Source organism: Mustelus asterias, chromosome 10 (genome assembly GCF_964213995.1).
Source record: "Mustelus asterias chromosome 10, sMusAst1.hap1.1, whole genome shotgun sequence".
Classification (NCBI taxonomy): Eukaryota; Metazoa; Chordata; class Chondrichthyes; order Carcharhiniformes; family Triakidae; genus Mustelus; species Mustelus asterias.
The window spans coordinates 75,363,541-75,387,553 of record NC_135810.1 but is presented as its reverse complement, the minus strand read 5'-3'; the positions used below and the strand labels follow the sequence as shown (position 1 = coordinate 75,387,553).

The window sequence follows — 24,013 nt, the reverse complement described above, 5'->3', positions numbered from 1 at the left end:
AGAAGGCAAGCTGAACTCCACTTAAAATTACTTTTCACAATATTAAGAAAGTGCTTTCATTTTGTCACAATGAAGTTTGTGAGATTAATGTAATTTAAATGCTCATTGCTGGGTTTTCATTTTTTCCAAAATATGTTTTAATATCCCAGAAGATGCATCATTGTATAGAGTAGAAGGAAAATGAAAACCACCAAGGGGCAGGTAATAAAAGTTTTTTTACAATGCTAATTAGTTCTTACTCTGCTGAACAGGTTGTATGATCCAGGGAAATGTTTGATTTTTTTCATTGTTTCAGCGATACTCCGTTTTTGAATGTGTCCCTCAGATGGCTCTTCATGTTCACTATGATTCCATGCTAGGTTACTTATTTGATCTCGTATTGGAGTTGCTTTCACTTTTGCTGAAACTTGAGCTTCCTGTAAGGGAAATACCAACTGATTAACATTGCATTCAGGTATGGAAAAATTGTGAAACTCAACATGTCACTTCTTGAAGCAGTTCACACAGTCTATTACGTTGGCACAGTATTGAATAGAAATTTAGCTGCAGCTTCTTCCTCCATTTTGAATGCTATCAATCCATACTATGATGTATTGTTAGAAAGTTTTACATTTAAGGATACTGAATTATCCAAATACAGTGGGAAGGAATTTACAGTTCAGATGCTGAAATGCCACAACCTCAGACCATCATTCACATTATTCATTACTAATAAACTGTTCATTTCTCATAGAATGTTGCAAGATTAGGCTGATTAATATGAGGTATTAACAGGGCAGTGTTCTCTCAGTTTGAAACTAAGTGCCGTGGCGAAGGTGGGGGTGGGAACATGGAGGTTATCCCGCTGCAGCGGCCTGTGGGAAAACACACCAAATATTCCGGCCCCGACCTCATTAATTATGCACCCAGATGGTCATGTTCACGTGCAATACTGAAGAGGAGTCCAACATCACTGATCCATACTTGAAGAAAGAAGGTGGACCTCCTAAAAATGCAAATGGACCTCCAGGAACATTCTGAGACTGGAAGATGAACCTCGTCCAGGCCAACAAATCTGGCAGGTCCACCTGCAGATGCTCCCCGACTCACTGCTGCGGCGTTCTGGGATGCAGGGTTGGAGGTGGCCTCCATGCTGAATTCTGCAGGCAGCCCCAGGCATTGTTCAAATGGGTCCTGACATCTGCATGCCACGTTGTACTAATGAGTTTGACACTGGCGTGTTTTCCTGCTGGCATCGCGTGGCAGGGAGGGAAGTCAGACCATCATCTGCATCCCGTTAATGGGAAGCAAATGAGGTTCACGTCATCCTCTGGTGGGTTTTCTGACCCGCCATGGCGGGCACCGACAGAAGATACCGCTGTAAATTCATGCCGGCAAAGAAACCTATTTCTGGCCCTCCTGCCACATTCTCCCACTGTACCTGTCATCAAATATGCCGGTGGGTGCTTGGGAGGATTCAACCCACAGAGACCATCATCCTTAAGATAGGGAAACAAACGTTTAATGAAAAATCTGCCAAGCAGAACCGGGTGTGAAAGTTTCCAACCCATCTAAACGTTTCTCTTGCCCAGCCACAACTGGACCAAGGCAGTAAGCTAAACCATCAGAAATTAGCTCTCTCTAATGATCATATTCATGTTATTCTGTAGCATGCCAGATTTTATTTACATGTTGTGCTCAATCAGCATTTGGAAAGATAATTGTCAAAGCAAATAAAGCACATTGTTGGGGATGCTTTTTTGTTCAAGTGTTTATTGACTCAATTCTTATTACTTTAACCATCAGATATGTATGTATCAATGCAGAATCCGGTCATTCACAAGATATCAGGTGACATTATATTGGATGATTGTTCAAGTGTCATGCTTCATGTTCCCAGCGTAAGTACACAGGTCTTTACTCAGCTCATATTATCCGATCTAATATGAGTAGACCAGCATCACACACAGTTCATCATTTCAATGAGTACACAATCCAGAGCTTCACACAAATCTTACACTTAAAGTTTATTTATTACTGTCACAAGTAAGCTTACGTTAACATTGCAATGAAATTACTGTAAAAATCCCCTGGTTGCCACACTCTGGCGCCTCTTCGGGGACACTGAGGGAGAATTTACTATGGCCAATGTACCTAACCAGCACATCTTCTGGATTATGGGAGGAAACCGGAGCACCCAGAGGAAACCTACGCAGACATGGGAAGAACGTGCAGACTCCACACAGACAGTGACCCAAGCCGGGAATCGAACCCGGGTCCCTGGCTCTGTGGGGCAGTAGTGCCAACAACTGTGCTACCGTGCTATCTCTACATTCCATGCAGAATATCGCTAAGTCTCATTAGTTAATAATACACCAATGTGAAATCAGCAGCAAAGTGCAACTAATTTCTCAACCCATCCTAAACATTACATGGTTATACAGTCACCATTAGTTCTATGGTTATACTATCCTCAGAACATCAAGAGAACCTGGCCCTCCAGCCCCCACCTCCACCACCCACCATTCCCCTCTTCCTCACCCCCACTCAACTCATCTTCAAATAATGCCCACTGGATCTTTTACATCCACCTGAGAGAGGGCATCATCTCCAGCTTCAGTGAAATGCCTGTCTAACAAATACCATAAGAGAACTGAAATATCCTAACAAATGTATGTCAGTGAGATGAATGTTTTTGGATGAGCGCTCAGCTTTTTTACTGTAGCTTCTCACTACAAGATGTTTTGGTTCACCATTCAGCTTAAACCTAAGGAACTAACAATGCCTAAATTGGCTCACCAAACTGCCTTGCAGCACTCAGTTCCAAATGAATTTGTGTTTAGCTTCATTCTTCAATTAAGATACCTGCAAGCTACAGAGTGAATTCATTAACACTTTCATGCCAACTCATTAAAAGTCAGATAATCAGTCATTCACTTGATGCGCGTTATCACACACGAGGCTTGAGATGCAGTGCGTAGGAACTTAAGGAGATTTGTGTTGTGGTCCTGCTGGTCATGGCCACAGATGGTGACGTTATCCAGGTATGGGAAGGTAGCCCGCAGTCCGTTCTGGTCCACCATTCGGTCCATAGCACGCTGGAAGACCGAGACCCCATTGGTGACACCAAAAGGAACCCTGAGAAAGTGATACAAGCGACCATCCGCCTCAAAAGCCTTGTGTTGTCGGTCCTCTGGGCGAATGGGGAGTTGGTGGTAGGCAGACTTGAGGTCTATGGTGGAGAACACCCGGTACTGCGCAATCTGGTTGACCATGTCAGATATGCGCGGGAGGGGATACGCATCCAGCTGCTTGTATCTATTAATTATCTGACTATAGTCAATGACCATCCGGGGTTTGTTCCCACTCTTGACCACCATGACCTGCGCTCTCCATGGACTAGCGCTAGATTGTATGATCCCTTCCTTGAGGAGTCATTGAACTTCAGATCGAATGAAGATCCGATCCTCAGCGCTGTAACGCCTACTCTTAGTCGCGATGTGCTTGCAGCCTGGCACAAGATTCTGGATGTGGAGATGCCGGCGTTGGACTGGGGTAAGCACAGTAAGAAGTCTCACAACACCAGGTTAAAGTCCAACAGGTTTATTTGGTAGCAAATACCATAATGGTATTTGCTACCAAATAAACCTGTTGGACTTTAACTTGGTGTTGTGAGACTTCTTACTGTACAAGATTCTGGAACAGGGAGGGTGTGGTAATCTTCAGCGTCGAGAGGCTACAGGCGGGGCGCATTGGGCAATTTGGAAGCTGCTGTTCTCCCACTGAAAGCGGAGGGAGTGGCCCACCGTACTGTAGGGTTACACTCTTCAAGTGGACCATGAAATTTAGTCCGAGGAGTATTGGCGCTCAAAGGTGCGGTAACACCAGGAGCTTGAAGCGCTCGTAAACCGTGCCCTGCACCGTTAAATTTACCACGCAACTCCCTAGCACGGTGACAGACCGGGACCTTGATGCCATCGAAATCGTCTGTTTGACAGGTTGGATCTGGAGGCCACACCACTTCACAGCGTCTGGGTGAATAAAACTCTCAGTGCTCCCGCTGTCAAACAGACAATAAATCAAGTGTTTGTTTACCTGAATGTCCATCATAGACTTGTCGAGTCTGTGAGGCTTGGCCTGGTCCAGGATGATCGACGCCACCGTTGGCTCGTGAGCGCCACTGCAGGCAGCTGAGATAGATGAAGATGACCCCTGCTGGTCGTTCGCGGTCGGTGCCGACCAACATGGCTGCTCCCATAGGTCGCACGTGGGTGATGGCGCCAAAATCAGCGACCCCTGGTGGTCGCGCATCTCTTGCGACTCCGTCGACTGTAATGGCGGCGTCCTGGCCTCGCACGTGGACGAAACCCTCGACGATGCCGACGACGAAGAACCGGGCTCCGGGGAGTCGCAGGCCACACTGCTGTTCCTGGAAGTAAGTTTGGATCGGCATACCTTCGAATAGTGCCCCTTCTTACCGCACGCGGAGCACAACACAGTTTTAGCGGGACGTCGCTGCCGAGTGTGCTTCACTCCCCCACAGAAATAACACCGTGGGCCGCCTGGAGCTGCTGCCGTCGTCAGGCCCGAGTGTGGGCACGCCATCACGCAGCTTTTCGAACCCGAGGGACGAGAGGGATCAGCGACTGCTCCTGCCACGCTGTCTCCATGTGGTCTTCGGGATACAATGCTAGGCTTTTGGAGGCCGTCTCCAACGTATCCGCTAGTTCTATCGACTTAGTGAGATCAAGATTACCTTGCTCCAACAGTCTGAGTCGGATATAAGATGATCCGATTCCCGCCACAAACGCATCTCGAGCGAGGTCGTTCATGTTCTGGTCTGCCGACACTGCTTTGCAGTTACAGCCCCTGGCTTGCTGTAGGAGCTCGTTCGCGTACTGTTCCATCGTTTCGCCGGGCTGCCGTCGTCGAGTGGCTAAGAGGTATCGAGCATGCATCTCGTTTGGCGGTTTAATGTAACGCTTCTTAAGAAGCTCGAGGGCCCTTGTGTAGTCGGTGGCCGCACGGATCGCGAGATATACGGTGTCGCTTACCCTCGCGTGGAGGACCCGGAGTCTGTCGTCGTCCGTGGTGACTGCTGCGGAGGCTGCAAGGTAGTCTTCAAAACATTTCAACCAGTGGTCGAAGGCGTTAGAGGCGCCCGCCGCACGTGGATCCAGTGTAAGACGTTCGGGTTTTAACATTTGCTCCATACTCTCTGTATCGTTTTCTTTTTTTTTAACGACGAGAGTTTAATTAATGGTAAATAAAATTGATGCGCGTTATCACACACGAGGCTTGAGATGCTCAAGGAAATAAAGGCTTTTATTTACTATTACAACGAAGCTACCATGTATATACACGATCCCAGACTGAGGGGTCCCAGACAGAGCAGTGACCTTTATACCTCTCCCAGGAGGCGGAGCCCGACTGGGATGTACCATAATAACTATAATACAGGTGTAACAGCCCAACCCTAACCCCAACAGCAACAAGTAGAACAACCCATCCCTAACCCCAACAGCAACATATATACATACTCGTAGTACTGGCCAGACCCTGGCTCAGTACTACTTAGTGGGAACCAACGATGGTTCACCACAGCACTAACAATTATTTATTGACTAAAATCATACCTTAGGCTTAAACATTGAGTGTGCAAAACAGTTAATTGACTTAAATCTCGTAGTTAAGGTTTTTTTGTCTTTTTGAAATCTCGTAGTTAAGGTCATCTGGTAATTTGAACAAATAATTAATGGAGAGTTATTTAAATTGGTTAACAGAAGTTGTTAAAGCAGCTCAGTGTATCACTGTAGCTTAGCATTAACCGAATCACTGACTATTAAACTATTGTTGAGACCAGCATGTGACAATAACAGGCTGATGCAAGTGCACCTGCCTCACGGCAGGGCACCAGAACAGGCTGAGGCCCTCCAGCTCTCAGCCCTCCAGAGGATACCTGCCAAAGTCATCACATACAACAAAACGTAGCAGTCAGCAGGCTGCGTCCACCTCCATTGTGAATGTCGAGAAAGCACCAAGACATAGAGGTAGGGTAAGGGAAGGTAAGAAATATTAAGAGCATTATGATGGCATGAGGGTTAACTATATGCTTATAATGCTCACCAATGTAAATACAATACAACACATTTCACATCTTAATTCGATGATCAGCATGATCAATGCTCAAAGGGCCTCTAGTTTCTATGTTTCTATCTACTTTTGTGTATAACTCTTCTTTCTGTTGCGCTGCATCGCTGTCAGACAGATGTGGCAACGTGGTCCCTCCCTCCATTTATTGCTGATGTCACTATCTGGCGCCTCTTGTCTATATGGTCAGCTTCCATTGTACAAAAGTGAGTGCTCATTCACACATCATTCCCAACATCAGTGATGGATCATCCTTCCTGTGAGGTTTCCTTGTGGAAGAATCTGGTTCACATACCTTACAGGGTTATGCATTGCTAATTCTTGCCAGTAAGATTGAGGCTGAAATGCATTCCCAGCTCACTGGATTCTCGGAATGGTCACGGTCCAGTGTGGAAGGAAAGATGTTGAAACAGATTGAGAAAGCTGTTCTCAATCTGTTTGAGGCTGGAACTTCATCTACTTTGTAATGTGGCAGGGGTCCAAGCTGAGTCACAGAGCCTTGTGCGTTACTAGGTGCCAATCACATTTCCATGTTTCTGAATGCACATGTAGCAGGCTCACCAAAAATTGAGGACATTGCTGCCTTAATGTGCCTAGGCTGTGCCACTCTCAGCCACTTTAAGTCATGCCACTAACACCTACACCTTTGAGTGTATTACCTTTCAGTTGTTTGCCCAGCAGCAGCAGGCTCTATTCACAATGCAGGGGTGCAGTGCTGTGTGCGCCCTGACCTCAGCATTCACCAAGGTCAATGAAGGTGCACTATAGCCTTAGAACAAGCTCTATGGTGGATTGAATCTAAAACTGAGGAAAGCTATTGGGTGGGAATGAGGATGTCGTGAGTGTGACATGTGCTCTTTACTATCACATGAAGGCAACATTGAAAACTTCATGATTCTCAGCCTTCTGCAGATTGCAGGCACAGCCATGATGGCAGACTGTCTTTGCTCAAGAGGAAGTTTTGTAATGCGTGGCAGCAACTTTTACAAACTCATTATCCTCAGGTCATTCACATCTAGCAGAAGGTGAGGGAGGGTGAATGCATGCCAGCATCCCTAATTGTGAGTGCCAGATGTCAATGTAATTGGGAACAGGGCGACGTGGAGGATGTAAGCATGTCTAAATAGTTCCTTGGAAGCCTGCGTTCCTTCCTTGGCAGCCTTGGTCCGAGTACTGCCTCTCAGTAGAATCCTTGATGTGGCACAGAGTGAATTTCACAGTTGCTGATGTTGGATCTTATGGAGGAGCTTGGTCACATTGGAGGCATGGAGTGACAAGTCCAGCGAGGATAGTAGAGCAGCTGCTACCTCTTGTAGGCTGACGTAGTGACTGGGATGTGTGAGAGACGTTGGTAAAGGCAGCATCTTCTGATGCCTGTCTCCGGGGCAACCTAATGCACTTGGCACCCATTTTATCCGAGGTCTGGCCATTCTTCAAAGGATCTGGACATTGTGAGCCTCATGCGTAAGCACTCGCAATCAGTGTTGGTTGAAAAGTGAGGGTAGCCATGCTGGTGTTCATGTGGGCCCATGCTGGAGGGCACGAGTCCAAAGAGAACATTTGGTATTGCTCACCCTCCTCGTCCTGGCATCTGCTGACTTTGACGGCCTCCTGCACACGACTGCTTTGCCTGGCCTGTGCTATGGCCTCTCTGCCTGTAGCCTCAGCTTCCTCGACCTCAGCGGCCTCATCCCCTTCAAAGTCTCCTCATTGGAGGAGATCTGCAGCTCGTCCATAATGGCATTTGGCAGCTCCTCCCCACTTTGAACACCAGGTTGTGAAGCATGCAGTAAGCCATGATGATCCATGACACCCTGTGGGGGCTGTACTGCAGTGACTCACCAGTCCAGGCATCAGAACTGCATTTTTGAAATGTCTAAGGTGAGCTCCACCATGTTCGGATAGCAGCATGAGCATCATTGGACCTTCTCTCCAATACAGTTTGTGGACTAGAAGTGGCGTTATCAGCCAAAACCTTTGCAGGTAACTTGAGAACAATATATTCTGAATGGTGAATCAAGGAATAATGTGATTTCCACTTAACACCAGCTTAGAAGTCACTTTCATTTTCATTTATGGGATGTGGCTGTCACTGGCTAGGCTAACATTTATTTCCTATCCCAAGTTGCACTTCAGAAGGTGGCGGTGAGCTGTCTTTTTGAATCACTGCATTCCCTGAGGTGTAGGTACATCTGTTGTGCTGTTAGGGAGGGAATTCCAGGATTTTAATCCAGTGACAGTGAAGGAACGGCAACATACTTCCAAGTCAGAATGGTCAGTAACTTGGAAGGAAACCTCCAAGTGATGGTGTTCTCGGGTATCTCCCACTCTTGTCCTTCTAGATGGTCATGGGTTTGGAAGGTGTTGCCAAAGAAACTTTGGCGAGCTCCTGCAATACATCTTGTCGAAGGTACACACAGTTGCCACTGTTCATCGGTGGTGGAGGGAGTGAATGTTTGTGGAAGAGGTAGCAATCAAGTGGGCTGCTTTGATTTGGATGGTATTGAGCTTCTTGAGTGTTGTTGGAGCTGCACTCATCCAGGCAAGTGGAGAGTATTCCATTACGCTCCTGAATTGTGCCTTGTGGAGTGTGGACAGGCTTTGGAGAGTCAGGAGGTGAGTTACCACCTGCCACAGGATTCCTAGCCTTTGAACTGCTCTGGTATCCACAATATTTATGTGGTTAATCCAGTTCAGTTTCTGTTCCACAGTAACTCCTCGAAAGTTGATAGTGGAGGAGTCAGCAAAGGCAATGTCATTGAATGTCAAGGGTGGGAGTCTCTTGTTGGAGATGGCAATTGTGTGGCATGAACATTACTTGTTACAACTAAGCATGTTCACAAGAAATTACAGCATAAAACTGCATCACACCAGACGAAAATCAAAGTGATTAAATACTTGTGAGCAAACATTACAAGGAATGGATGTTGCGTTGTCAGTTCATAAAGAAATAAAATAATTTGAAGGTCAGTGATTAATGACCATTGGGGCCCTGAAGAATTGAGCAAGTCAGAGGATTCTGCCTTGTAGCCAAAATATAAGTCTAGGCTCTGGAATTCTGTTTATCTGCAACTCTCCCAACACCCAAAATATATGCAAAAACTGAATATTGGTGTGATAGAACAGAAAAAATACAGCACAAACAGGCCCTTCGGCCCACAAGTTGCGCCGGTCATGTCCCTACCTACCTGGGCTTATATATAGGCTTACCTATAACCCTCAATCCTATTAAGTCCCATGTCCTCATCCAGAAGTCTCTTAAAAGACCCTATCGAGTTTGCCTCCATCATCACTGACGGCAGCCGATTTCACTCACCCACCACCCTCTGAGTGAAAAACTTACCCCTGACATTTCCTCTGTACCTACTCCCCAGCACATTAAACCTGTGTCCTCTCGTAGCAGCCATTTCAGCCCTGGGAAAAAGCCTCCGAGAATCCACCCAATCTATACCTCTCAACATCTTGTACACCTCTATCAGGTCACCTCCCATCCTTCGTCTCTCCAAGGAGAAAAGACCGAGCTCCTCAGCCTATCCTCATAAGGCATGCCAACCAATCCAGGCAATATCCTTGTAAATCTTCTCTGCACCCTTTCAATCATTTCCACATCCCTCCTGTAATGAGGCAACCAGAACTGAGCACAGTACTCCAAGTGGGGTCTGACGAGGGTCTTATAAAGCTGCATCATTATCTCCCGACTCCTAAACTCAATCCCTCGATTGATGAAGGCCAGCACACCATACGCCTTCTTAACCACCTCCTCTACCTGCAAGGCCGATTTTAGAGTCCTATGGACCCGGACCCCAAGGTCCTTCTGATCCTCTACACTGCTAAGAGTCTTACCCTTGATATTATACTCCTTCATCCCATTTGACCTGCCAAAATGGACCACTACACATTTATCCGGGTTGAAATCCATCTGCCACTTCTCCGCCCGGTCTTGCATCCTATCTATGTCACGCTGCAGCTTCTGACATCCCTCCAACCTATCCACAACACCACCAACCTTTGTGTCATCGGCAAACTTACCAACCCATCCCTCCACTTCCTCATCCAGGTCATTTATGAAAATGACAAACAGCAAGGGTCCCAGAACAGATCCCTGGGGCACTCCATTGGTGATCGACCTCCATTCAGAAAAAGATCCGTCTACAACCACTCTCTCCAGACTGATGTCTCCAGATATCCTTCATAGGTAGATTTTTAAAATTGAGCTTGTATTAATTTGTTCTGAGGATATGTGCCAAGGCTGGAAAAGACACATTTATTGTCAATACCTGGTTGCCGATGAAGGTGGGTTTTCTGATTGAACAGCTTAACTCATTGTGGCAATGAGATTCACATAATGAGTGGGATTTTCCGTCTGCGCTCACCTGAAGTCTGGCAAATCTCACCCGAGGTCAATGGACCTTTGCATTGTGCATGTCCCACCCGCTATGATTCCCGTGGCAGGCAGGGTGGGAAAATTCCACCCAATATGTCTTATAAGGCATTCCTAGATTTTGATCAGTGGTAATGGAGGACCAATGTATGCGTCCAAGTTTAACTGGTATGTTTATTGGGGTGATGTTGTTCCTATGATTTTGCTCCTCTTGTCACTCTACGTGGTGAACATTGTGGTGGTGCTGTTGTTACAGTGCTATTAATACAGCAATGCTACCTCGAATGATGGTCAGTGGTGACGACATGGACAAAACAATTAAACAGAAGTCAGAAAATTCTGATCAAATTGTACAATGCTCTGGTCAGGTTACATCTCAAGTAGTGTGAAGGTTCTGGTTATAGTGACCATAGAATCTTGCCACATGGCCCATCGAGTCTGCATTGACTCTCCGAAAGAGCATCCTACCCAGGCCCTACCCCATAACCCTGTGCACTCACCATGGCTAATCCACCTAACCTACATATATTTGGACACTAAGGGGCAATTTAGCATGGCCAATCCACCTAAACTGCACATCTTTGGACTGTGAGAGAAAACCAGGGCACCCAGAGGTAACCCAAGCAAACTTAGGAAGAATGTACAAACTCTATCCAAGGCCAAATCAAATCCAGGTCCCTGGCTCTGTGAGGCAGCATTGCTAACCATTGTGCCTCCGTACTGCCCGTGACACAAGAAACATATTCAAAAGTTGGAGAGCAGAGGCTAGTCTTGAGAATGAATCTGGGACAGAATTTTGCAAGATTTTTTGTAAGTGTCCAGCTCGCGTGAAAATGGGAGAGTTCCTGACCTGTTTTTTGGACGGGTTTTCACACCCAATCGTATGCACTCAGCCTTTGAAAATATGGGCTAGACCGTTTCTAGGCACTAAAGGCAGTGGGCGGGGCCTGACAGCCAGCAGCTCAGAGCGGAGCCACAAACTGCGCTGCCCAAGAAAAGTGGGGGAAAAAAACAGCTCTTCTGACAGAACCCTCCATGCCAGATATAGCCTCACCCTACCCCCTCCCCAAGGACATCGGAGACCCCCAACATTACTGACTTCCTTACCCCCCCCCCAGACCCCCTTGCACATGAACCCCCTCTCCTCCCTTCCCCAGCCCCAATGGCTGACTGACATGACCCTCTCTCTCCCCTGCCCCTGATCATCACAGAGGCACAAATCCCGCCCCCTCCATCAGCACACCTGCAAGTGTTGACTTGGCTTCCCTCCATGGTAAAAAGGCAAACAGCATTAAACCTGCTGGAATGCTCTAACGGGCGCGTGACTCCCCCAAACTGACTGCAGCTGATCTGCCCTAACAAGGGAGAGCTCCATAAAAACCCCAAGGATGGACAGACAGGCAGGCAGTGCAGGAAGAAATGGCCTCCAGGAAGACAGCTCCCTGTTTTTCAGATGCTGACCTGGCCAGGTTGCTGGAGGTGGTGGAGGCAAGGCGGGACACCCACTTCCCCCCAGCAGGACACCATCCCACAGGAAGGGATAGAACTGCAGCCTGGGAGATGGTGGCAGCATGCGTTAGTGCCAGGACACTGGCCAGGAGAACCGGGAAGCAGTGCCGCAAAAAACTGAATGACCTCATCCGGGCAGCAAGGGTAAGTGTTTTACCTCATCTAGCATCTTCCCCCTAAATGACCCCCAGATCCCCCCCACCCCCAGCACACTGCATGCTTCCAACCCCTGACCCCCAAGCACCTCCCTTCTCCCACTCAAGAGTATCGCAACCCTTGCCCACTGAGGGCCACCCCCTGAAACCCTGCAGAACTCATGCCATCAGATTTTACATGGCTCCTTCTATCCCCACAGGAGATAAATGCCCATAATCGCCGTGAGAGGGTGAAGACAAGGGGTGGTGTGCCTGAGATGCGGGTCCTCACCCCCTTTGAGGAGCGAGCACTGCGGGATAGGAGGGGATGTGGACCATTAGCGACAGCATGGTCGGGCTGGAGCATAGAAGTGAGCACCTGCCAATCTTCCACTTGTTGGAGATATCTCAAGTAAATTGCATGCAGCCCAGGTTCCTCTCCCTCCCTTGCACTTAACCTTGTGTCCTGTGTTGCAGGAAGAGACCCCAACGTGCCTGGATTATCTGGTATCATGGCCCCCACTGCTGCTCCCACCCATCCTGCCCCTGACAGCTCAGAAAACTCCTCAGAGGAAGCAGTTGAAGGGACCTCCAAGGCTGGCACCAGTTTTGCGTCAGTTTCCACCTCGTAACTCACCATCCCAGAGACTCTCACATCGGTGGGTCAAGTTAGTGGCAAGGCATCTGGGTCACTCGCTGGTGCGCACACACATCTGCTGAAGTACATCAGGTGGAGGAGGGAACGTCCGAAGCCTCTGGCACGCAGGGGTCTGCCGGAGGCGATGACTCAGCTGGCCCCAGGCTACATGCTGGGCCTCTGAGATCACTTCTCCCTCAGCTGCTGGAGATGCAGCAATAGAGCCAGGGAATGCAGGAGGGGCTGACAGGAACACTGGACCAACTGCAAGGCTGTTGGGAAGACTCCTAAAGCTTTCGGGTGGACCAGCTATTGCCTTTCATGCGTGGTTCCCAGGCCAACACTGCAAGGATGGGGTCCGCGGTGGAAAGCCTAGGGCAGGAAATCCTCACCATGAGTGGCAGGGTCCAAGTGATGGCCAAATCACAACAGGCCACGGCAGAGTCCCAGAGGGCCACAGCTGAGGGCCTCAACAGGCTTCTCGAGATTCTGCGGCCCATGGCTGAGAGGCTCGAGAGCTTGCACGAGACTCAATGGGACAGAGCTGAGACACAGTGTGCTATGGCAGGAGCCCTTGAGAACATGGCCCAGTCACAGAGGGTCATGACTGAGTGGCTGCAGAGCGTGGCCCCTTGCTGCTGCCATTGACAGGTGGCCCCCGACTCAGAGGGGCATCACAGAAGTCTCGACCACCATGACAAGAATGCAGGTGGTCCTCCAGGACTGGCAGGGCCAGGTGACGCTGGAGCTTCTGGAGCTCACTGCAGAAACACCTCTGTCCCATGGAGTGACCCAGGAACCCACAGGAACCCTGAAGGAGGGCTCGAGCCCATGCCGGGGCCTTCCAGCCAGGAGACTGTGGCTATGGCAACACCTTCTGACTTCCCCCTTCATGACACTGGGGCATCTCCGGGACAGCGGGATGAAGAGGGTGTCATGGATACACCCCGACACCTGGAAACCAGTCAGGGCCCTCAATGTCCAGAGCCTCCAGAGGACAACTTCCAAGGGCATCACAAGCCATGGGGCACGGTAGGCAGCTGGCCATCTCCACATCCGATGTACATCCTGGGGAGACACTGAGACGTAGTGGGAGACCACGTAAAGTTAAAAAGTTGTTGCATCACTAAGATAGGACAGGTGAAGGACAACACTACATAGATAGAATATTTAGGCACTTCAAAGTCTCAGATTCACATGTTTTTATATTATTACTTATTTTGAAAGCACTATTATTGGCAACAATAAATATTATTTCACCCCATATCTGTGACTAACTTGTCTCTAATTAGCCTCTAACTGGAATGTCCTTACCTGGACGGCTGCCGGAGGGACCCTGCATATTGATATCAGTGGGGGAGGTCCCTCAACGCACTGCTACTGAGAAAATCAAAGCACTCAAATAATTCATAGGCTATAGTAGGTGGCATGCATTGGCAGCAACTTACAGCATCTGCCATGACATCCCAAGAACCCATGAGAGGTTATGTGGGTTTTAAGCTCATTCCTTCCCTCCCACACCCCATCCGCCCCAGGGCCCTACATGGGGGTTTCGTGCACCCTTACCCACTGTCCAGATGTGGGCCCAGGTGCAGGTGTGCATCCACAGCTCAGGTCGGAGTCAGATTAGTTTGCACTAGGGCATCATCACAATGGCGCATAGCAAGTTGTCATCACCCTCCTGCCTATCACAGAAACTTGCTAACACAGCGTACCCAGACCCACCACTCTGCTGTTAGAATGTTGCAAGAGATTGTAAGACTCCAAGGGAGCGTGGATGGGGAGGGGTTTGCGGGGAGTGGGGGGCGGGAAGGGGTGGAATGGAACCTGCCTGCAGCAACACAGGCCCCTAGTGACCAAAATATGTGGTGAGCAGGGCTTCCCTTGCTGCCCTTCTATGCCTGATCCTTGTTGCTACCAGCCCTCCATCGTCATCCTCCTTTTCCTCTTCCTTTTCCTCTTCTTCTTCCTCTTGAAGGAGGAAATTTTCCAGAAAACCATATTTGTACCATCAAACATATTTTTATTGGACTAATTGGCACCACTCATAACGGGCCAACAATGCAGAGGGGCACCCCCGGATGGATATTCGATCGGGTCTCCCCCTGCACAGCTGAGAGACTCACGAATTTCAGAAACTGCGGGAGATCCCTAATCTGCCTAGCAACAGCCTGTAGCTGCATTTTAAACTGGTCAAGGACGATCAAGATCCCTATGAAACGAGACACAGAGTGGGTTATCAAAACCAAGCTATCACTGAAACATTACTAATTCGGCCAAGGCAGACATAAAAATCTGATAAACCAAGATATAAGAATAAAAGGTTAGAATGAAGTACTCCAGACATCCAACAAGACAGGATAACATTAACACTCAGTCTCACAAGCAGGAAACACAGACACGGGACAATAGGATCAAATTCAAATAAGGGGACACATAAAGATGATAATGGGAAACGCATTTAGACACCGGGGCAGGACCAAGTAATCCCATTAACACGAACACACACCATACAAATGCAAATTGACAAGCCTCCCAGAGAACTTCCTGACCTGACAGACCACTTTATACATATTGTAAAAAGATGCATAATCAAATGTTCCCGCTCAAATTTGGAGCCCTATAAAGATCCAGGGCTGATGTAATCCAATTGAGATCAACGTGGCCAAGCCACTGTTTCTGAGCTGGCTACGGGGGTCTCCCTAGGATCCTAGTAAATTGTACAATAAAGACACGCTTTGAACCTTGATTTGCGACTCGGCTTCTATTCTGTGCTGGTAAGGGATTTTTCCCTACAACAAAATGGCGTAGTCACGGCAGGATTTGATATCTGACTTCTGACTGATGGCCACAGTTTGAAAGTCGGGATCAAATTTAAACGAATCTGATACAAATCCAGAGCAGTCAGAGGCGAGTGCAGGTCTCCGTTCAAAGTGAGGTACCTTTAAGGGTTAGGGTTTGTCTGTTTTGAGTATTGTTGTCTTGTAGAACTGTATAATCTTGCCTAAGTTTTAAATTGAAACAGAAGTCCGCACTAAAGAGGTACAGATCAGAACAACCGCGTGGAAGAAGGTAAGTAACTGTTAACTTTAATAGGAGTAAAAGACCAAAGGTAAAGATAACAGGTTTTGGGCTATTTGATAACAAAGAATTAAGACTAATATAAAGATAAGTACCGCATGCAGAACTAATTGGTGTAACTAACCCAGGATTGTAAATGAAACCGCTGTCTGTGCCAAGGCAATAGGACAAGGGAGTGCTTGACTCAAGGTGCCCTACCCTAAACTGGACGTTAAGAGGAGAAATCTCCCACGCTAAGGTTGGGTTTTGAAGCGGGCGCTAAGAGAGACAGGCACTCAGGGTGCAAGGCACGGACAGTGTAAATCGGGTAACAACACTGACTCTGAAGGGACGAACAACCTCAGAGTCGATACAGTTACTAACTATAACAGGGGCTTTGATAACAGAGTACAGGTGTGTAAGTGTTGAGGAAAAGTGGACCCGATCCATCCTGACCAAGAGACACGACGACGGAGGATCCATTAGGGACCCGGGCGGAGTTTGATAACCTTGTTCGTCTGTAGGGAACACCACAGCCCATAGCAGGATACCCGGTTTTGGGGGGTAACGGATCAACCCTGCTAGTGGGGGTGGTGGCCGAGCGGGAGGCGTTGTACTTAGAGGGGCTGGGAACAGGGGCGGACAAACCCACTAAACAACCAGCACACATCCCAATAAGACAACACAAAATAGTCCAAGCGTGAGGTGTCAGGAATAGTTGGGGGAGCCCAGGGGAAAGAGACCCACTGGAACCTCACTACGAGGCTCTACAGCAATACAGACGGTGCTGGGGCAGTATCAGTGACAGGAGTTGAGGCACTTTTACTGTAGCAGCCAGCATACGGGGGTTGCAGGACTGCTAGACAGAAAAATGGCAGACCACGTTGTTAAGGGAGAAACTGCAGTAGCTCTCATTTTAAAGTATCTGTTAGCCAGAGAAGCGATTGTTGCAAAGATGAAACGGAACGGGTGGAACGCATCACAAACTTTAGAAGATCAAAGAAAGTGGGTAGACGGAGTTAAACGGGACAAAACAAAAGTAATGGGAGTAATATTAGTGACCCAGTTAGCTGGACTAATTGAGGAAGTAAATGCCTCCATGGAGGAGAGACACAAAGAGACAGAACAAATTAAAGTATTACAGGAGAGAGTGAGGGAATTAGAACACAGAAGACACACTGCGGAGATAACGCAGAGATCAGAGGAAACGGACCCTCGGCGCCCATACGAGTCAGTGCAGAAACATACAGCCACTCCAGCATCAGAAGAAAACGTAGAAAATTATAATCTAGCGCCAGTCACGAGAGGAGGGACGTTAGCACAACCAAAGGCAACCTATAAGCCTTTTACGCCAGGGGAAAGGCAGCAGATGGATAGGAGAGATCTTAGTTTTTGTATTTCAGTGTGTTTGTGAGATCTGGTAGCTTGTCCAATGTAGGTGGTTGTTGTTGTAATTAGATTGAGAACAGGGAGCTCTTTGTTCCTGTGGAATGTTTGCTACAGGCAGTGGGTGCAGTACATTGCACCTTGGTTTAGCCTCAGGGGGCTGGGAGAGTGTTAAAACTGTTAAGGATTAAAGTGATAGGATTTCTCGAATTTACTTCTGTTTTGAGTCAATTACAGTTTGGAAGAAAGAAGAATAAAAGCGATTGTCTTAATCAATGTTCTGTATTCTCTTTGAATGTTTTACACTCATCCCAGTCTGAAATGATAAGTTTGAATGAAAAAGGATGTACTGTGGAATGACTTTTGGAAGCTTCCATGTGTGTGTCTGTGTGTGTTTAAACAAAGTGGTTGCGTGGATGCTTTGTTGTTGTTTGTTTTAATGTTAAGAAAGGATTTAAACCTTGGAAGGAAGCATGTGCTCTTTCCTTTGTCTTGAAGTAGAAATTATAAGAGTTAGTTGAGGAGTTAAGAGAAGAAAATAAGTTATTTTGTGGAAAGGTAGAAAAGCAGGAACAAAAGACTGAGGTCTATGAATCAGTTTAAAGTGTATCAAGTCAGTGAAATACAGTATTAATCGCAGAATATCGCGATTTGCGAACGTCAGATAGTTTAGTATTCTGAACTAGTTAAAATTATGTACTGCCGTCGGAATTTCATGAGCCATCAAGGTTCAAGGTTTGCCAAATATAAAAGCACTGCAAAGCTTAAAACCTAGCCAGTTAAGAAACCAAAATGTTCCTAATCAAATAACTGGTATGTATTGTACCTGCTTTGATTTTGATTCGGCGCCTGTTACTTTTCCTAGAGTGCGGGGGTTTCGATCTGGAGCTCAGTTTAAAAAAAAGAAACGGCTTAAATTAAAGGGGTTTGGATATCACGGGTACGATGTGTAAAGTGGTATGATACAACTGGTGCTTGATTATTTTTATTATACAGTATAGCACTGCCATAGAGACACAAGAATAACATCAAATCCTGAAAAGCCTTAACCAACTTTGTATGATATATTCATATACTATATTGGGCATTGATAAAGACATAATTATTTTGTGAAGTACTGTGGTGTAGCGCTTGCACGCAAACAAATGATCAAATTAGAGATAGTGTAAGAGTACTCATATAAAGATCGGAACTGTATGGCATGTGATTTTAATGGGGAAAGCGATGTCTTTTGATAAGATTACATACAAATGAATGGATGTCCAATTGCAGCCAAAAAAGGCCAGTACAAAGTGTTATTTAATTCACACTAAGCTTGCTATGGATGGGGGATGCCAATTCAAGTTGATTCGGACCAGGGAACACATTTCACAGGAAAGGTTCTGAAAAACATTTGCCAACTATTAGGAATAAAACAAAAAATTTCACATCCCCTATCACCCACAAAGTTCCGGGATGGTGGAGAGGATGAATCGGACTCTAAAAATAACAATGGCAAAAGCAATGCAATCCTCAGGTAGAAATTGGACAGAAGTCCTACCTGCAGTTCTGATGAGGCTTAGGGCGACCACAAATCGAACTACCGGCTTGACTCCATACGAGCTGATGACCGGGCGAGCAATGCACTTACCCGAAAACATTATTACAGGCTGGACAGATGTGGGTCCGATAAAAGATAGGATCCGACAATACATCCGAGACCTTAGCACCCAATTGAAGGGGATGCGCCGGTCCGTAATTTCTAATCAGGCACAGGTCGACGCAGAGGGGGACTCAGAAATATTACCAGAAGTCCCAAAAGCCGGGAGCCGGGTATTAACAAAAGTGCTTCCTGCAAAACCAGGATTTGCCCCAAGATGGCACGGACCTTACGAGGTCATTATTAGCGGAGATACCTGTGCCTGTATAGATATAAGGGGACAGGGGGTCTGGAAACACTGGACCCAATTAAAACTATATGAGGACAAATGAACTAAAAGATACCGTTTTGCTCATTCAACTTCCACAGGAACCAGGACCAGATCTACTATCAAGACGTCGGAACCAACTACTTTTAATTTAATTGCCTGTTTATTTTCTGTATATACTGTAATTGTAAAATACTGTTGAAAAAAAAAAAAAGAGCGATATGGGAACAGGGACATATCTGATAATAACCCTGACCATTGTAAATACACTCCAACATATGGGGGTTAGGGGAGCAGAACCACCAATCATGGAAGGAAACCTATTCCTGAAAACACACATCCAGATCTATGGGAATAGGACCGCTTGTTACCCCTCAGCGCGATCAGTAAACTCCCTATTCATCGCAACACCAGGGTGGCTCCCACAAGAGTTATTCACTATTGACACATCGGGGGCACCCTGCAAAGAACATATTGGGTACTTTAAACAAGGGATACAAGGAAGGTGTGTAGAGCTCACTGAGCCGGGAATTCTAAGGGGGACGGGACCCCAACCGGAGGAGACACATGGGAACTACCCACAATGTTTTAAGGGAGAGGGATGGGGGTGCGTGCATGCCTTTGTCCCTAAAAATGATTCATGCGCTGAGGCACATTGTGCTCTCCAGGAGTGCCGGGTCCGGGAAGGACACTTCACTTGTGACTGCAAGCAACAAAAATGCATTGCAGTCACCGCGGGCAGGCAGCTTATGTGTGGCAAGTGCAACAGCACCCACGTAAGCTCAGCCTCAGGGACATATCCATTTGATTCTCACCAAGAGGTACAATCAAGTGGACAGTCCAGGGGGAGGGAAGGTTCCACAAGATGGGGCCATGCGGTCAAACGACCCCGGGGTAATGCATGTTATCGGGTTAAAGACGGGTACGTGTTTTTATTTAAAAATGTATATATGACGGCCACAGACAGGCCTCCAAGGTTCTTTTCCGTAGGGACAATCAGACCTCTCACGGTTCCATGCCCAAGTGAAGGGCATGTCCAGAAACGCATAGTGACCAGGGCCATCAGCGCAGAATTTTGCTCCGACTGGCAGGCCCCTGTCACACTAGGGTCTTCTTTAGGATATGGATTTCTGGGGACACTATCCCTGGGAGGCGCCGCAGGGGTGATCAGTGCCAGTAATAGGAACTTCTTCATATGTGGACTGACCATTTTAGGAAACAACACCCTACAAGCATTAGGCGCAATTGACCAAGAACTCGCAGAACTCAGACTATACACACAACAAACGAGATATGCGGTGGACTATCAGCTAGCCAGACAAGGGGGGGTATGCACCATCATCAAGGAAAAATGCATCACATACGTACACGACGAGACACTAAACATAACAGCAGCCATGTCCGGGATACAAAAGCAATTGGATAACTTTAAACAGGGGTTAACAGGGACTGATGGGTGGTTAGGATGGCTGTTTAACACAGTTTGGGGAGCATATATTATGAAGGGATTAATCCTAGTAGTAGCCATCCTGTTCACACTCTGCCTTGGCCTAACCTGTATTAAAGTGATATGTGCAAATATTACATCAAGAATGCTACCCACTGCCAGTATCCAGATGCAAGAACTTAACAACGACCCAGAAGAGGAGGAACAACGGCAAGGACAACAGCTGTACAAATCACTGTTCCTCTGAAGGTCGTCCATGGGGGGTCAGCCATGAATGGCACCCCCTGGACGAGAGGAGGGACTGAAGGAGGAAATTTTCCAGAAAACCATATTTGTACCATCAAACATATTTTTATTGGACTAATTGGCACCACTCATAACGGGCCAACAATGCAGAGGGGCACCCCCGGATGGATATTCGATCGGGTCTCCCCCTGCACAGCTGAGAGACTCACGAATTTCAGAAACTGCGGGAGATCCCTAATCTGCCTAGCAACAGCCTGTAGCTGCATTTTAAACTGGTCAAGGACGATCAAGATCCCTATGAAACGAGACACAGAGTGGGTTATCAAAACCAAGCTATCACTGAAACATTACTAATTCGGCCAAGGCAGACATAAAAATCTGATAAACCAAGATATAAGAATAAAAGGTTAGAATGAAGTACTCCAGACATCCAACAAGACAGGATAACATTAACACTCAGTCTCACAAGCAGGAAACACAGACACGGGACAATAGGATCAAATTCAAATAAGGGGACACATAAAGATGATAATGGGAAACGCATTTAGACACCGGGGCAGGACCAAGTAATCCCATTAACACGAACACACACCATACAAATGCAAATTGACAAGCCTCCCAGAGAACTTCCTGACCTGACAGACCACTTTATACATATTGTAAAAAGATGCATAATCAAATGTTCCCGCTCAAATTTGGAGCCCTATAAAGATCCAGGGCTGATGTAATCCAATTGAGATCAACGTGGCCAAGCCACTGTTTCTGAGCTGGCTACGGGGGTCTCCCTAGGATCCTAGTAAATTGTACAATAAAGACACGCTTTGAACCTTGATTTGCGACTCGGCTTCTATTCTGTGCTGGTAAGGGATTTTTCCCTACAACACTCTTCTTCCTCTTCCTCTTCCTCTTCCTCCTCCTCCTCCCCCTCCTGCTTGGTGGCCGCCTCCCCAGTGACACCTGGCCGGCCGGCCTCCACGTCCTCCTCCAAAAGGTCTGCTCACTGCTGTGCCAATTGTGTAGGGCACAGCGCACCATCACAATGCGGGATGATATCAGGGGGCGATATTAGAGGGTCCTGCCAGAGCGGTCCACGCATCTGAACCGTATTTTGAGGAGCCCTATGCACCGCTCCACTATTGAATGGGTGGCAATGTGGGTCTAATTAAATCCACATCAGTCTCACATCTCCCCACAACCGTCAGCAGCCAAGTCCAAAGCAGGTACCCCATGTCCCCCACGGGCCATTCCTGCATCCTGGGCTCCTCCTCAAAGACCTCCAGGACATCAGCACTCCTCAATATGAAGCTGTCATGCGCGCTGCTGGGGTGTTTGGTGCAGGTGTACACAATATCCAGCTGATGGTCACACACCAACTGCACATTTATTGAATGGGAGCCTTTTCTGTTCATGAATCTTCCTGGATTCTTCACTGGGGCCTTGAGGGCATCATGGGTGCAGTCTATAGCCCCCTGCACATTTTGCATCCCTGCGATGGCTGCGAATCCTGCAGCCCAAGCTTTCTGCTGGGTCCAAGTCAAAATTAATATACTGGCCAGCCCAGACATACAAGGCATCTGTGACCTCCTTGACACACTTGTGGACGGATGGTTGGGAAATGTAACAAAGGTCTCCACTGGCGGTCTGGAAGGACCCGGTGGCGTAGAAGTTTAAGGCGACCATCACTTTCACAGCCACCGAGAGTGGGTGCCCCCCACTACCCTCTGCCTCCCCGCCACCCCCCCCCCCCCCCCCCCCCCGCACCCCCATGCCCTGAGGTGCCAGGTCCTGCAACAAATGGCTCCTTTTGGAGCCAGAGCCGTCGGCGGCATGAGATGTCCAACATTTGCTCAAAGGATACTCACGAGCAGAACTGCCGGGGTCTCTGCTCGCTCCTTCCCCTCCCCCCACCCCCCCCCCCCCCCCCCCACACCCCATCGGGGCAAATGGCCAGCCCCATCCTGCCTCCAGCGGCATCTCCCTCCACTCCTGCGAGTGGTAAGGCCTGGGCCTCCACTGCCTACAATTCATCCTCCTGCTTCCCCTCCTCAATTCCAGCAGCAACCAAGAGAACAGCAAGATCAATTGGTTGCACTGTCAAAGCCATCTCATCAATCTGAAGGGGGGAATTTGGGGAAGGGGAGACAGATGCTCGCCCCCCCCAGCCCAACAACAGACACTCCCCATTCCCCCCCACAGCCCCCCACCAACACACACTCCCCATATCCCCAACCACCCCCCACCAACACATACTCCCCATGCCCCCCAGCAACACACAGTCCCCATTCCCCCCCCCCCCACAGCCCCCACCAACACACACTCCCCATATCCCCAACCACCCCCACCAACACACACTCCCCATGCCCCCCAGCAACATACACTCCCACACCCCCAGCAACACACACTCCCCATTCCCCCCCCCACAGCCCCCACCAACACACACTCCCCATATCCCCAACCACCCCACCAACACACACTCCCCATGCCCCCCAGCAACATACACTCCCCACACCCCCAGCAACACACACTCCCCATTCCCCCCCACAGCCCCCACCCAACACACACTCCCCATATCCCCCCAAAGATCCCACCAACACACACTCCCCAAGCCCCCAGCAACACACACTCCCCATACTCCCCCACAGCCTCCCAGCAACACACTCCCCATATCCTCAACCACCTCCCAGCAACACCACCCCCTGGATCCCCAACCAGCCCCCAGCAATACACACTCCCTATACCCCCCATAGCCCCTCAGCAACACGCACTCCCCATTCCCCCCACAGCCTCCCAATAACACACTCCCTATACCCCCACAGATTCCCAGGATGGCTCTCCCCCACTCATAAACACACACCCAGAACCCATGCAGTGGTGGCCCCAGACAGTGCTGCTTGACAAGTCCTGAGGTTGCAGCACTGCCACTTCAGAGAGTTTCCAGCCCATCCCCCACCAGCAACAATGCTTGCTGCTGCCAGCACTAGGACCCAGAGTCAACGCTAAGTCCCGAGGTCAGCGCTCTGACCCGGGTCTGTCCTGAGAGTCTGAGGTTGGACCCTGGAGCAACAACAGCCCCCCCCCATCCCTCCCACACACCTCGCAGTCACAGCCCCGACCCCAAAACACAACATGGCCCCACAAAGCAACCCCCTCTAGGCAGCACGGAACAATTTGAAAGCA

At 48.3% G+C, this 24,013-nt stretch overlaps 1 protein-coding gene across 1 annotated transcript in view; it reads right to left on the bottom strand.

The window, feature by feature from the left end:
* Positions 1–24,013, bottom strand: part of LOC144499685 (transmembrane protein 182-like) — an 81,522-nt gene that overhangs the window by 38,464 nt on the left and 19,045 nt on the right. Inside the window, exon 2 of the mRNA XM_078221957.1 lies at positions 240–416. Within this exon, the coding sequence (XP_078078083.1) occupies positions 240–416 (177 nt within the window). The remainder of the gene's footprint in view (positions 1–239; positions 417–24,013) is intronic.